This window comes from Limulus polyphemus, unplaced genomic scaffold (assembly GCF_000517525.1).
Source record: "Limulus polyphemus unplaced genomic scaffold, Limulus_polyphemus-2.1.2 Scaffold535, whole genome shotgun sequence".
Classification (NCBI taxonomy): domain Eukaryota; kingdom Metazoa; phylum Arthropoda; class Merostomata; order Xiphosura; family Limulidae; genus Limulus; species Limulus polyphemus.
In genome coordinates, this window is record NW_013666145.1 from 274498 (window position 1) to 290500 (window position 16003).

General features: G+C 36.2%; 1 protein-coding gene across 1 annotated transcript in view; it reads left to right on the plus strand.

Moving 5' to 3' along the window:
- The window catches only part of LOC106458936 (translocating chain-associated membrane protein 1-like), a 27980-nt gene extending 13558 nt beyond the window's left edge, over positions 1 to 14422 (plus strand). Inside the window, exons 8-11 of the mRNA XM_013918503.1 lie at positions 7324 to 7434; positions 12622 to 12768; positions 13121 to 13278; positions 14200 to 14422. Of these exons, the coding sequence (XP_013773957.1) occupies positions 7324 to 7434; positions 12622 to 12768; positions 13121 to 13278; positions 14200 to 14318 (535 nt within the window). The 3' untranslated portion in view covers positions 14319 to 14422. The remainder of the gene's footprint in view (positions 1 to 7323; positions 7435 to 12621; positions 12769 to 13120; positions 13279 to 14199) is intronic.
- The last annotated feature ends 1581 nt before the right edge of the window (positions 14423 to 16003 follow it).

Genomic DNA, 16003 nt, shown 5'->3' on the forward strand with positions numbered 1-16003 from the left:
AAATGGAAACATCGGTACATGTAGATCTTGAAAGTCAAGTTGTTCAAAACTTGAAATAGCGTTGATAACTGGGCCAGTTGTTGGTTGAGATGTTGCAAAGAAAATATGTGCTGAAGCTTTTCGCCAGACACTAATCATAGCAGAAACGTCTGAAAAATGATCTATAGGAAATAGTACAGCTTATAGAATGAGTCAGATTAACGTAGGCCAGTAAGGCTATATGATTTGCATGTCCTTAAGTCACAGACATGCTGAAGGATGTGTAGATTGTATAGTAATTCTTTTTGGCAGCGAAGGATGGGTTTATGTGTTTTGTTAAAGGTGGTTTCCAAAATTTAGAGATGAAAGGTTGACAGACCATTTGCAATAATTTTTAACCTGCTATCTGTGTAGTTGTCAGCACAAGCTGGGTTCACTAGTAAATGCTGGCCAATTACTGATTCACATTTTGGTGGTAGAACTTTTGTTTTACAGGAGCGACATAGTAAATTATTTTCTTTCACACTCTTAGTTCTTATGGATGTTGGCACATGTTGTTTAATTCTCTCCTGTAGTCTTTGTGAAGTGCGACCTACATACCAACATTTGCAGTGGCACGAGAATTCATAAATAACCATACATTTCTGTGTGGTAGGTATTGCATCTTTGTGTGTTGCAGGCAACAACTTGTGTGTGGAATAAGCATAGTAGGGGTTCACTGCAGGAAAACATTTAGTAATGGCTGTTTTCAATTGTTTTTCAAATTTTGTTGAAATGGTGAAATTATTATTATTCATTGTCTTACTTTATCTAAACTAATAAGTTTGTAATTTTTACATTTTAATTACTTTTATAACAATAAATAAAAGACATACATGAAAAACAAAAAAAATATAGTACTTTAACTTTTTTTTTGCAGTGGTTACTAATGAAATATAAGCCTACTTTTTTATAATAATGGTACTAGTATACTAAGTCATTTTTATTTACCTGAATAATGTACGTAAGAACAAAGAATAATAACATGCACAAAGCAAGCAAAATCCTATAACTATTATATTTTATATGGCTTTCAAACTAAGACAAGACAGGCTTAAAATAATTCTCTTAGCTGCTGAATCTGAATACCTCAAGATAAACTTTCAAACTGAAGACGAAATTTATAATACTCTGTTCTGAAAATAATGAAGCATTATGCATCATTTGATAGATTAAAACTTTGCCTATCTATTGGTAAAAATGCTATATAATATAAAATATCAGAGACAATTATTGGGATTTTGAAAAAAAGATGTGATAGGTGGGCATGGCAAGTGGGTCAGATTTTCTGTTTTATGACTCCATAAACAAAGAGTTTAAGGCTATAAAAATTTGACTTTACCTCAATAATATCTTTATTATAATAAGTAATTTATGTTAAATTCAATACTTCAGTGGTAAATAAATTAGTGAAGGGGTGAAGACCTCAAGAACAAATGTCATGATTCTCATATTATGGGAGATTGAAGATTTTTTCATATATTTCGTTATAAAATTAATAACTTAAAGCTTATATAATATTAAAATTTTGTTTATTATCTACATTGTGATGCCAAGATTATTTGCATGTATTGGTAATAAAGTAGTTTAATTACATTTTGAACATAACTCTCTAAAAGGTCATGACATGTACACTTTAAACTATCTGTAGCAAGAGGGTTAATTATACCTGAAAAATAACTGAACCTTTTCAGTTTTTAATGTGTACCATAACAGTATTTTTATGTCTTTTATATGCAAAATTTTTTTGGCTTTGAGGTCTGAAAAATGGCTTTATATACTCACACATATAGAAATTAATACTTTTACAAAGTCAGTCGGTTCAATGAAGTTCATATTTCAAAACATACTTACTTCTCTGACACTACAGCTATTACTTGACTGCCAGGTTTTTTTCCTTTGCCCATCTAAGCATTGCTTTGATATTTTCTTGCTTGCTCTAGTCTTTTATACGTCACTTAGTTGCCCTTGGTAATATTTGTCTTGTGACACTCTCCATCTATGTCAATGCACCCTCTATCCTGGTACTTTATATAAGCACCTCATTCAGATAATGTTATCACTTTTTCTCGACAAAGCATTTAATAATCATTAGAAGATACTATGAGTGTTCTTCGTGTTGCCTATTACATTTTCTTAAAAAGAAAATTCAGGGTGGGGGTCACTCTTGGTTGAGACTGTCAGTGAGATTATTGTAGAGAGATAGAGACATATATTTGGTTCGGTGGTGTTCTTCTGGGGTCTCTGAGGCTGCAATTGAGGGTGATCCTGGACATTCTGGAGAGAATTTAGATTCACTTTTCCTGCACCTTCTTTTATTCTGTTGGCTTCTCAAGAGACCACAGCCCGGCATGGCCAGGTGGTTAGGGCACTCAACTCGCAATCTGTGGGTTGAGGGTTCGAATCCCCATCACACCAAACATGCTCGCCCTTTCAACCGTGGGGGCATTATAATGTGATGGTCAATCCCATCATTCATTGGTAAAAGAGTAGCCCAAGAGTGGGTGGTGATGACTAGCTGCCTTCCCTCTAATCTTACACTGCCAAGTTAGGGATGGCTAGTGCAGATAGCCCTCATGTAGCTTTACGCGAAATCCGTAACAAACAAACATCAGGAGGCCACTTTGGGATAAGCTGCTTCAGACTTCTTTTTTTTTTTTTTTCTTCAGTTGATCTATTGAGTGTGTGATGTTTTGGGTCTTTCCCCAGTTGCTTTTGAGTCTGCACCTTAATTGGTGGCTGAAAGATATGGGAGTGAATACTTAGATTTCCCTCAATCCAGTGACATTGGTTCATGCAAGGAGGTTTACTTCTCACTTACCTGAAGGGACAGGTATGCCTTATATGGCAAAGTTGTTAGAACTACATGATTTAACCTACCACCGCCAGGAGTAACCGTATTCCAACTCTCAAAGAATACATCTGCTCCTAGAAATTAGTGGGTCTAGATCAGACTTTATAGTTAACCTCTGGTTGGACGTCGGTAACTCTATGAACTTATAACACTAAAGTCTAATGTGTTCTTTTCCTAAAACTAAACTTTGTTGGAAGACTCTCAGGATTACCAAGTCCTTGATAATGAGTTGGACCCATTGTTAGCATGCACATTGGTTCAATTGTTGGCTTCTACATTCATTCCTGTTGTTGTTGGCATCTCAACTTTCATTGGCTCCACAGGAGGTCATAGTTCCACCCCTATTCAAGAGGGTCCCAACCCCTGAAATAAACCCTTCAGTCCATTGGTACCCAGAATAGATTCTGTCCATATCCAAGGGTCCTGCTGCTCAGTCAGAATGCCACCAGTGGTGTAGGTGATTATTGTGTGCCTTCAGGGTTTCTGGGGGCTGGGCTTTTTAGAATTTCTGGACTTGTACTAAACCTTAACCATGGATCCATGGGCACTACAGATCCTTGAGTCAGGATTAGTCATTCAATTCTGATATTCACCATGATTATCCACCCAATCTGTAGGGTTTCCACCTCCCACAGATCCTTGGATTTTGGAACATAGTTCTAGGGCTATCAGAGTTTCGTTGGTCTGGGTATATAGAGTCATGCCAGTTATTTTGGGGTTTTATTCCCGTCAGTTTGTTGGACCCGGGAAGATAGGAGATTGATGTCCAGTCATCGATTTTTCTCATCTACATCAATTTCTAGATTCTCCACGGTTCACAAAAGCGTCATTCCTTAGTGTGAGTTGGCTTTTTTTTATGTGGATTGTGGATGTCCAAGTTTGATGTAGTTGGCTCCTACCTGCACATTGCCATAGAGGTAGCCTTCCATTTTTTATGCACAAGGGTCAGGTACTGCAGTTCAGTGTTTTTACTTTCCTACTAGTATTGCCACTACATGGGTTCAGCTGAATCATAAGAGCATTTTCTCATCACCTCCATTCCCTAGTTCTGTGCATACACCATTTCATGGATGACTGGTTACTGATGGCACCATCTCGTCAATTGTCTGAATGTCACACCTGGATTCTACTTTGAGAAACAACCAAGGCAGGCTTCATTCTCAGAGCTGAGACATCTATTCTTGCTCCAACTCAATATGTCATCAGTCTGGGTATTTTTTCATCACAAACCTCAGCCGACTCCCATCTAGCTTCATGCTATGGAACAGAAAGCCAGACTCTTACTCACCTCTCCTTCTCCCACTGCACGGATAGTTTTTTCTCTTTTGGGAAGATGGGCATCACTTGAATCCCTTATGCCTTTGGGACAAGTGCACGAGAGATCTTTTCAATAGTCTTTATGCGACCAAGAGATCATAAACATTGATTCATTGGATTTTCCACTTTCCTTATACAGGATCATTCTTCGATCTTGAGGGGTTGTTAGATCAGGACAATACTAAGATATCGTTTGCCACCACCTCATCTAGGGATTCATCTTTTCACAATTGCCTCACTTCAGGGAAGGGGTGCATATCTGAACAGTTATGAATTCTAAGGTCTACACACAGATGAGGAGACTTCTCTACAAAGTATTTTAGACCTTGATCTTTTAAAGGCGAGACCTCATTGTCTACGCTTATTAAGGGTGAAATTGTCAGGCTTCACTCTGACGATTCCACAGTGGTGTCTTGTATTTTTCATCAAGGGTGCACTTTATCCAGGGCTGCTTGTTTTAGAACCTTGGATCTCCTTTCTAGGACCACTCCTATCATGTCACCCTACTAGCTAGCCATGTTCCACAAGTGATGACCGCTATATCAGATCAATTGTCACGACCCAAGCAGATTCTCTCAACAAAATAGATGCTGCATCATGAAATTTTCTGTTGGATTGGCTTTCATTTTGAAACACTGATGATTGGCAGGGTGGCCACTCTTGGGAACAATTACTGGTAAGTTGGTCTCCAGTACCTCACTCCTGGGCTTTAGCAATGGATACATTTCATTTGAATAGGACAGGATTACAACTTTAGGCCTTTCCTCTAATTCATATATTACCCAAGGTACTAAATATGATTTGTTCCAACACATAGTAGGTCCAGTTTCTAGCACTGGATTGGCAGCTACACCCTGGTTTCTGCTTCTGTGGTACCTTAAAGAGTGCCCATGTCTTCCACTTCCTAATGGCCATTTCTATGGAGGCAGCCATGATCTGATATAGTACACCCAGCTATTCAGCAGCTCAAGCTTCAGGAATATAGGTTATGCAGTTCTTCTCATGGCATTGAGGTTTAATTACTAAGGTTGCAATGTATCTGTCTCAGTCTTTGCTTAGTTCTGCAATAGCCATTTATCAGTGAAAATAGCACACATATCAACAATGGTTTATTGAAAGGAGGTTGAAATGCCACCCATATCTCGTTTTTTTGACCTGGCTCTTTGTCTAGGTTTTTGCATCTTCCACAACTGCCGTATATAAGGTGGTCTTATTGACTACCATACGATACTTGAGTCACCAGTACTCTCCAGCTTCCTCAAGTTGCTTTGGGTCCTTTGTCTAAAATGACCATTCCAGTTACCTAACTGATATATTAAGGTTACAGTTCATGCCCTTAGCCTCATGTGCTATTTATCATCTTTCCCCGAAGGTTTATTTTTTGTTACTGCTGACTTACAGACATCACCGGTCAAAGTGGTTTATGCTGATTGTCTACAGAATGCTTTATCATTCTACCTACATCCTAAGACATTGTCAGACTGTGAAGGGGATAAATCATTTTCATTGATTCTCCTGATTGCTATTTCTCACTATTATGACCAATCAAATTTCTATCATTTGTTTTGTCAGTGTGGGTCTTCAACGTTTTGTTGACCACCCGAATGCCTTTAGAGATGCTAGACAACAATTGTTTATTCATTGAGATCATTCCACTTCCCAGAATTTATCCCCGGAAACATTGACAAGTTGAATACAAAATTGAACCATATCACTTATTCTAGACTGTCTTTGACTGCAAAGAGTCTTCTGTGAGTCATGTCTAATCATATTCATCACATTCTTGTGTCTTTAGCAGTCCAATTGAATTGCCTGCTGGAGGACATTGTTCGATCTGGTATGTGGACCTCCCCCCAATACTTTTATCTCACATTATTTGTAGATGTCAGTAGGAGAGGCACCAACCTATATGGGAGACTACTCATAATAACGGTTTAGATTTGATGCTCAACTATCAGGATATTTTGAATGTGGCCCTTCTTTTTGACCAATATTGGTTCAGTAAATTGTTCAGGGAAAAGGATCCAATGTCTCCTCATAATTCCAAACACAGAGTGGTCCCATCCTGGGTACTTGGTTGAGCACAGTTTGTTGCACGTCCTCCTCTTAATTCTGAGAGCAAGTTGAATTTACCTTGCCCACATGGTTTGGTAGTGAGGATGAGTGTTCATAATTGCAGTCCAGATGACTTCTGTTTCCTCAGGTTGAGTAAGGTATACAATATCCCATCATTCCAAGCCTGATGTGTTTGCTTTTGGACTCCTTCAGGCTGAGAAGGTTTGTCCACTTTGGTGTTGCTTACCTTTTCATCATGATTCTGGTGGCTCAGAACTCATCACTCTATGGACACAGGTTGAGATCCAATCATAAGTATATAGATATTTTGCAGTCCAATTGTGGAATATAGGGACCATGGCCCTATAATTCCAACCCCGAGTAGTGGAACCTTGGCTATTTGGTTTGGGCCTGGCCAATAATGATGAAATATCATGTAAAATTCCACTCACAGTACATGAATTAAGTTCCAGGTGAAGAGCATACCTGTTCTGATGTAGTGCAGTTCCCACACTAGGACTAATCTTCTACTGACACACCCATGATCTATGCAGATGCTTTCTCTAAGGATAATTCTCTCACCAGCCCTTCCACCTTATCAATGTGGGATTCTAGCTGTAGTGTGAAAGGAGGTAAGTATATTTTGAAATTTAACATTTTCTTAAATTGAAAATGCATTTCCAATAATACTTCCCTACTTTCATACTCTCCCGCCTTTCCTCCCCACTAGAGCTGGTGTTAGGGTCTGCAGTTTGAGTCAGTCTCAAAGAAGTGATGACATTATCTGAATGAGGTGCTTATATACAGTACCAGAATAGAGTGTGCATTGACGTAGATGGAAATAGCAATTAAATGGGGTATAAAGCAAGAAAAAATCAGACCAATGCTTAGATGGGCAAAGGAAGAAATCATGGCAGTCGAGTAATAGCTTTAATGTGAGCGGAGGTAAGTATAAGTGGAAATACATTTTAGATTTAAGATAATGTTAACATAATTTAATGTTGTTGTTTTTTCAACTGTTATAGTTTTATGTAAAAAAATGGATTTTTGTATCTACTTGTTTTCTGACTTTTTTCTAGCTTTACTCGTGTTGCTGTATGTCTTTCTGTGCTTCATTACCTTGGAGAAACTGTCTTCCATATTGCTAGACTGTTATACTTTGCTGAGAAAAGTAAAGCTGCTAGATATGGGTAAGTTTTTTTCTAAATATCTAAAATAAGTCATACAAACACACATGCACAGAACTAGTTCTTACTCTGTAGTCAGTTTATCCATTTCCAATTTTATTTTATGTATGTAAGTACATTACAAGAAATAAATGAATAGGGGCTACTTTTGTCACCTTAGTCATTTCTCAACTGTCTGTAAATTATTTAACATTAATTAATTAGGGTAAAACTAGATAAAATTGAAAATCAAAATTATAAATAAATAAAGTAAAAGAAACTAGATCATTATTTGACAAAAGTTTACATTTGTGTCCACCTATAACTGGCAAACCACTAAACTGATTGTTACCAAACTTGACATGTACCTCATCCACAGGACTTTGCTGTGGATGCTCTCAGTTGAGACTTGGCTAACTGGTACCTGTAAGTCTACCCTCACATCCAACTCCTTCCCAGGGTGATTTTGGTCATCCATGTTATTCTGTGTCAGGTCCTTCTGATTGCTTCTTACTGGCCAGTACAACCTTCATTTCCTTGTCTCATCCAGCTCTAAACTACCCCCTCCCCCATTGCCTCTTCCTCTTGCTTCATCCATACTCTATCAACCTTGGTGAATGGTCCTTCATTCAACCCTTCCCTCCCTCTGACTTCATGTCTGGCAAGGAGGTCCAGATTATGTAGATTTATCACCATCCTTGTAGCACAGACTGTTTGCCCTTCCTCTCATGAGGTTTATCAACTTATATGGAATATCTGCTGCTGTTGATGTTTGAGTCTGGGTTTTCCCCTTCTTGTCCCACTGTTCCTGATCTTACAGATTTTCTCACCTGTCTGTTTCATCATGGGATTTCCATCAATTCCATAGCTGGCTATCGAGCAGCCTTACATACACTTTCCATTTTTCCGAGTACCATATGGTGTTTTCCTCTCCTGTCATCTTTTTTTTACTGCATTCCTTCCAGGTTGGTAGACCTCTTTATCTGGCGATTCTTCCAGATTGGAATGTCAGTATTGTTTTTCATTACCTTACACTCCCTCCATTTGCACCTTTGTCCTCATGTTCCATGTTTCACCTATTCCTTAAGGCTTATTTCAGACTCATTTTAGCCTGTAGGCATTGTTGGTCTAATATATTTACCATTGATGTTTCAAGTACTTTGTTATGTTCCACATATGTTCTCCTTTCTCCAAATCAATATTTCCTACCTATAACTTTGGAGGCTTGTGTGGGTTATTCTTTCTTCTCACTGATCTCACTTACACCCATTTCCCACCTTTATTCCCAGTCTGTGTTCTTCATTGTTAAATTGCCTGCACAGCTTCCTTTCATGGTTCCCATTCCCTAACATCGTTCCTCTGTACATGACCTTTCTTCTTCTATCTTTACAAGTTGGGTTCGTCAACTGATTTGATTTGCATATTTCTCCCTATGTCTGTCTTCCCAAAGTCTATTCCACGTGTCATTTTATCAGATCAGACACCTTACCTTTTACCTGGAATCTCACCTCTGTCATCTATTGGAGGAAATTTTTCAGTCAGGCATGTGGAACTACGCCTCATATGTTCATCTCCCACAATCTTTATTGGGTGGCTGTTTCTTCCTTGTCGAAATACCACCTGTCGCCATCGTTAAAACTTGAGTGCAGTTGTGACTTAGTAAGTTATCTTTTCCATATATATTTTTTTTTCTTCCGTTGAGATGTCTATTTAGGTTTAGTATCTCACTCAATGGTGAGCATTGCATATCCAAGTATACTTTATGTCTGTCAAATCCACACTGTATGGCCAAAATGTATACCCATGGCCAATAATGCACATTGTTGAGAAGAGGTGTTCCACATGATCGCTAGTTGGTTTTTCTTGAGATATATTTACTTCAAAAATATGCCTATTCCAGAGTGTACTAACCCATGGACTTACACGAGTAAAGCAGAAAGAGATAGCTGCTTATCCCTGCCGTCCTTTCAACTGCATAAATCAGAGGTGTTCTATTTTTTAGTATAGTGCTTAATGGTCACCTGTTGCACTGCATTTTGTTCCCCCTTGTTTTTCTAGTGGAATATAAGAGTCTTTGCCACTTTTCAGTTCTAAGCTGCTGGGGTGGTAGACCATGGAGGAGTCCTCCTGAATGTGCAGCTCTATCCAGAGGGTGAAATTGTGTATCTTTTATAGAAGCAATCCACTTCCATGTAGTGGGACTCGAAGGTTTATTTGTTCTCCAGCTTTTATGTGGTCCTATCTGGAGGATGATGTTATTTTGGAATAGATCCATCACATTGCAGTTCATCCCTCCGAGTGGGATTCCTCGTCCCACCATCACCTGGACGTTGGATCCTAGTCAGTGGTTTTGGATTAGACCTCAACCAATCAACATACATCCTCACACATGTGTTGGTTGTGTTTCCTCATCCTAACTTAATTTAGTAGTTTTGCCTCGTGATCTCCACTTCCTTGTGGTAGGTCATGGAAATTGATGTTGTGCGTACATGCTCTCTGTGGTCCTGTTTGGGGGTTAAGGTTCTCCCTCTCATGCTCCATCTCAGAGAGCTTTCACTACATGAAGGTGCTGTTGTGCAGTTGGGTGTACCTGTCTGATTGGGTTTGGTTTGATGTGACCTGCCACACTGGCACATCCTTTCACATTATTTGGATGTTGGGTTCCCAGATATATGGGTGGTTGAGGTGAAGATGGTGTGGACCATCCTCCTACCACAGGTTGGAAGTTGTATTCCTGTTACCACTTGTTTTTGGACTGGAAATGACTGGCTGCATACAGTACGATGCACTCTATCTACTCTACATTTTGGGGCACATCCATTTTAGCTCTCCCCACATTCCTGTCTGTGGATGGTTCTTCTACAGTCTGTCTTCACTGGTATTGAGATTCTGGTATATTGTGGTTTGGATATGAACCATCCTGGTTTTTCTCTTCCTTTTCGTTATGCTTCTCCTACTTTCTGCCTGTGCATGCAACACATATTACCACACTAGGTGCAGATTTTACCTGGTATAGAAATAGTGTAGTCTCTCATGTTTGTTCCTCTCCCAATGGAAATCACTCTTCATGAGTGTTCTTTGGATGCTTTCAAAGGATACTTCTTTATATCCCTTGCACTGGTCCCTCCATCTATTCAATATGGGATTCTAACTATACTTGTGAGTGGAGTTAAGGTATCATATTGGAAATTATTATTTTCCTATACTGAAAATATATTTCCGATAGGTACACACTTCCCACCCTTCCTCCCCACTAAAAATCCGGTGCTTCCTTTCTGTCTAATATCAAAGTGATAGTTCAGTAGAATCAACCCGCGGGAGTCACATGCATCAGGAGGGTTAATCGCACTCCTGTTGGTGGAGGATTGTTGCATAAAGATTCACATGCAAGACACAGTGAACCACGTTGATCTTAGGGTATGTGGGAGTTCATGACTTGTGGCATGCAAAAACATTTTTTGCATATAGAGGGCAGCACTGAATGAGAATAGCTATAAATGGAGGTAAGTACCTATCAGAAATATATTTTGAGTATAGGAAAATAATAATATAAAGTGTGTTTGTGTATACGCACACTGTATATTATTATACAGTGCTGTAGTAGTTCTTAATGAAAGGAATCATTCCTTGAACAGTAGCAATAACTTTTTTCTTGTTGTATTAAATTTTTATATCCAACATTATACAGTTTAATTCATATCTTTTCTCAAGATTCGTGTGTCATAAAAGCTATAGATATATCTTAGCTTGTTCTTAATTTTATACGTGATTTTTAACTGATAATAAAAAATATTTTAAGTATCCAAAGATGGTGTATTTATGTGTTACTAAAGTAACAAAGGAAATAAGAAGGAAATGTATCACATGTATCTGTATGTTACATCGTGAGTGTCATGAATCAAACTACTGTGAACTTCTAAATCCCAATATTTGTATTTTACTTCATTGCAACTCTTCATATTTAGTCATGTAAATAAACTGATTTGTAAAACATTTCCAGGAATTTTACACTAAATCCCTCTGTTTGTAATTGGTAAAACTGTTGAACTGAAGTTTCAAGTTTGGTCAATTGGAATCTCTAAATACATACATCATTACTGGTTCCACTTTAAAACTTACAATCACAGAGTAAGACTAGCATATCAATATAATAAAACGTTAAAATAACTAAAACCATTGTTTAAATGAACAGATGTACTTTGTTCAAATTCATTAAAAACCGTAATAACACATCAGATAGTAATATATTTGTGCATTATTATGCTGATGTTTTATTATTGCTTTTCTTTAACCTCTGCTAATTAGTATATTTTATAATATGCCAAAACTATGGTTTTTAAATAAATATCTTCAAATAAATAAAGTATTAGTGACCTTGTCATGGCATTTTATTTTATTAAAAAATGCACATAATTTCAGAAAATGTTATACCAATTGCTAAATTTTATAATGATTACAAAGTAGGTGTATTTCACTTTAAAATATTACTGTTAAAATGTGAACTTCCTGTTGTTTATAATGTTTACAAATGGGAATTTTTCACTTTTCTGAAAAAAATATGATGATGAGACCCTGCTATAAGCATGCTGTATGTTTAACTTGTGTAACTCTTTAGTAATTGTATTAGCTTATAAACTCTCCTGTTCTTTCCATTGGAATTTTGAATCATTGATATGAGTTAAAATGTCCATACATTTGCCAGTTATCATCAGGTGTTTCATATATCAGTTAGGTGACATTAGAAACAGAAATTACTTATTTTATGTTGTTGCAGCTTTTGGCACATTTGGAATATTTTAGATCCGTGAAGTTATTTTATGCAAGATATTTTGTGAAACATTCAATAATCAATGAGTGAATATATATTATTGTATATTAAGTATCTTCACATGAAATGAAAAGTATGTTGATCCTTATATATGTACTCTGGTTACTAACACTTTAACCACAATTTCCAAAACAGAAAGGGACTTGCATAATAAAATCCTGTATTTTACTATTTGATGGAACTTCATTAAGATTTATTTCCCTTATTTCACACTTTGGTGTTGAAAAATAATTTTAATTTCCTGACTGAATCAATGATAAATAACAAATTATCTCTTCTAGTTCTTTAAAACTAGTATGTAAAACAAGAGATTATATAGTGTGCTGTAACTAAATCATTGTTATGTACCATAACATTCATTAATTTTTTTCTGTTCCCTACAGATTTATGACTTGGAACGTGTGCTTTATCATTTTGAGAATCTGTTCTGTTCTCTTGACTGTTCTTATGTTTTGGTATGGGTTACCCAGGATTTCTACTTCCAATATCATTGACATAATGGATGGAAACTTTAATACTCCAGTCATTAGGTAAGATAATATTTTAGTCTATAAAATCATAGTTAAATGAATGTTTTATGGCCTTATTTATCAAGTAATAATTTCTGTTGTAATTTCCTTTAATTAGTTTCTTGTTTTAAAGTGTACTTTGTTGTTGAAAAACCATAAATGTATTACGAGATACAGCACATCCTTAGTTTTCTGTTTATTTTTTGATGGTTTGTAAATTTTTTTGTGTACTTGTAAATGATATTTTGCCACAACATTACAATACCTAATATTAGAATATTTTGTAAACAGTGTAACAACATTTAATTAAAGAATTAACTTTAACTTTTTTTTTTTTGACATTCCAGTAAAGCAAATTTTATTCTCAAAACAGAATCAACTGCCTGGTTGGAATGTGTCTCCTACAGGCCTGGATGGTACTGAACTTTGTCAATTTCCATTTGAAGCGTATAAGAGAGCGAGCTGCTTCCACTGCCATAAATAAGAAAAAAGCACAAGGCAAGAAAGAAAAGAAGCAGAGGAAAGAGGAAGGTAATAAAAATAACAAATTTCTGTCATGGTTTATTATATATTCTCATAGCATTTGAATCTGATTTTACCTTTGTTTTAAAAGGAGAAAAAAATCATTCAGATGTGAAATATATTTTGTTTTTTTTTAGACCTATGCTAACACCTTGGATACTGTGTAGTAAAATCTTCTTTCACAAAACCCCTAACTTTCAGAAAACTGACCTTCTTACAATGTGTCACCCACTCAATAAATTTTTTAAATTGTGCTTTAGTCTAATTTCTGTATTAATTTATCATATTTTAGTGAGTTAAAGAAGGTTGTAAGTTTCAGTACTACCTGTGTGACTTGGATACCCTTTCTTAATAACCCTTCAAACATGTAAGCGAGGTTCCAGGTTAACCACTGGTATTCCTGGATAGTCACACCTTGTTTCTAATTTTATTATTATCGTTGAGTCTTCTAAGGCACAATTTTTATGGGCTATTGTACTGATTAATTTAATTGTTGCTTCAGTTTAATTAAGACACCCAATTACTGCAAGCAACAGCATTGTAAATTTTTGACTGAAATCTTAATTTTATGTTTTAATATACATTCAGAAAGCATATCATGGTGACAAATACAATGTTTTCAAAAGTTTGTTCTGTAGTTTCAAATGACCATGCAATGCAATATTTAAATATTTTCAGGCTTCTTATGTTTTTCTCACATGATAGAATTTGTTTAAAAATATTTTTCATGATTATTCTTCTGTGATAATTCATGGACATGCAATTCAAAAGTGTTGTTTTATTGGTGTTTTTGATCTTTCTGTGAAGATATTCTTATTTTAAAAAGGCAATTTTGAATCTTGAATTTAATCTCAAAACTTGCATAAATATTTAAAAAGTAAGTTGCACAATATTGCAGTGAGCAACTCAACTGTTGTTTTTTACATGCAGCTAAGAAAACTTCCGAAGATGAAGTAAATGAGCTACCAGAAGTTGACCAGAACACCAAGAAGGATCTGAGATCTCGCACTGTGGTAGTTTCTCCCAGCTCTAAGTTGAAACACAACTGAAACTGTTTCAGAGAGAACAGATTATCTCACATTTTGAACAAGTTTGTTCTCTTTGTGTACTAACAAAAGAAAAAAAATAAATGTATCTATAAATCTTGTGCTTCCATTTGTGTCAACTTTTTGAATAATGAGAGCTCAGAATGGGTTTTTCTTGTACAGCTTGTATATTAATATTCAAACTCCTTCTAACTACTATAGCCTTTTATCTTATCCCAATACATTCACTTGTAGCCAGTCTAGCAATCTTGTCTTACATAGTATAGTATTTAGCATATAAATAGAGTAAAAAAAAGATGTTTCTATCGGTGTTATGAACATCATTTTATATATTCAATATAAAATAAACTTAAAATCATAAATATCAAGCTTAACCTCTTTCCAACAATCACCAAACCTCTACATCACAGTTTCTAAACTTTTAAATGAAGGATAAGTTCTAGCCTTTTTGATGTTTCTTGATGTTGTTCATAAGTGTCTGAACATACCTATAATTTATAGTTTATACTAAGACAATCAAAATAACTATTAGGTAGATTTTGGTTTAGGCAACTAATGCAAGTCAACAAAGTTAAAATGAAGAAGTGGTTAAATTTTTATGGAATATTTTACTATCTAACTTTTACCAGCCCAGTATACATATTCTAAAAATAATTTACTTTCTCTGAATACTTATTACCAAATTCATTAAATTTTCGAAATAAAAACACAAATTTCTCAACCATGATTTAACAAACATCTAAGAATAAATTTACAAATTAAAAAAACGTTAATTTGTAGAAATTACATGAAAATGTTTTTAAAAGCGATAAAATTCTGTGACTTATACGAAACATCAGATGTTCTTGTGCTCACGTTGGTTCAGACTTTTAGGAATCAGTTTGTTCTGTACAATAAGATGGATGACACTGATTGTTAATTATTGTTTAAAACTATTTGTAACAACTTGCATAGGCATCAGTGTTCAAGCATGTTAGACTTCTCATTGACAATGTATTTCATGCTATGTGTGTACAGATAGTGGACACAAAATTGGAAACACCAGGGTAAATAAGGGACAACAAGAATATGCAATACAGAGCTTACCACACAGGTGTGGCATGTCCATTAATTAAGCAAATAACATTCCTGCATGCATAGGGTCATGTATAAAAATGTTGGACAGGCCTGGTTATTTATAATCATGGTTACAAAAGGAGACCTCAGTGATTTTGAAAGAGGAGTAATTATTTGGGCATATTTGGCAGGAGCTTCAATGACCAAGACAGCTCAAATTGCTGATGTTTCACACAGTGTCTAAAGTGATGTCAGCGTGGAACTCCGAGGAAAAGACATCATCAGCAAAGAGCAACAGTGGGTGGAAGCACACACTCCAGGATCATGATGTCCATGCATTAATTCGAACTGCAAGGCAAAACAGGCAAGAAACTGCAAATCAATTGACCGCAAATTTTAACATAGGGCGAGAGCAGCCATTTTCATCAAAAACAGTCTGCCGAGAACTCCACAGAATGGGATACTATAGTGAGGTTGCAGTGCACAAACCACTCATCACACCTGGCAATGCAAGGTTTCACGTCCAATGGTGCAAAGAGTACAGGCTATGGACTCCCAAACAGTGGAGAAATGTGATATGGTCAGATGAATCATCCTTCACCATGTTCTCGACAAATGGATAAGTGCACTGG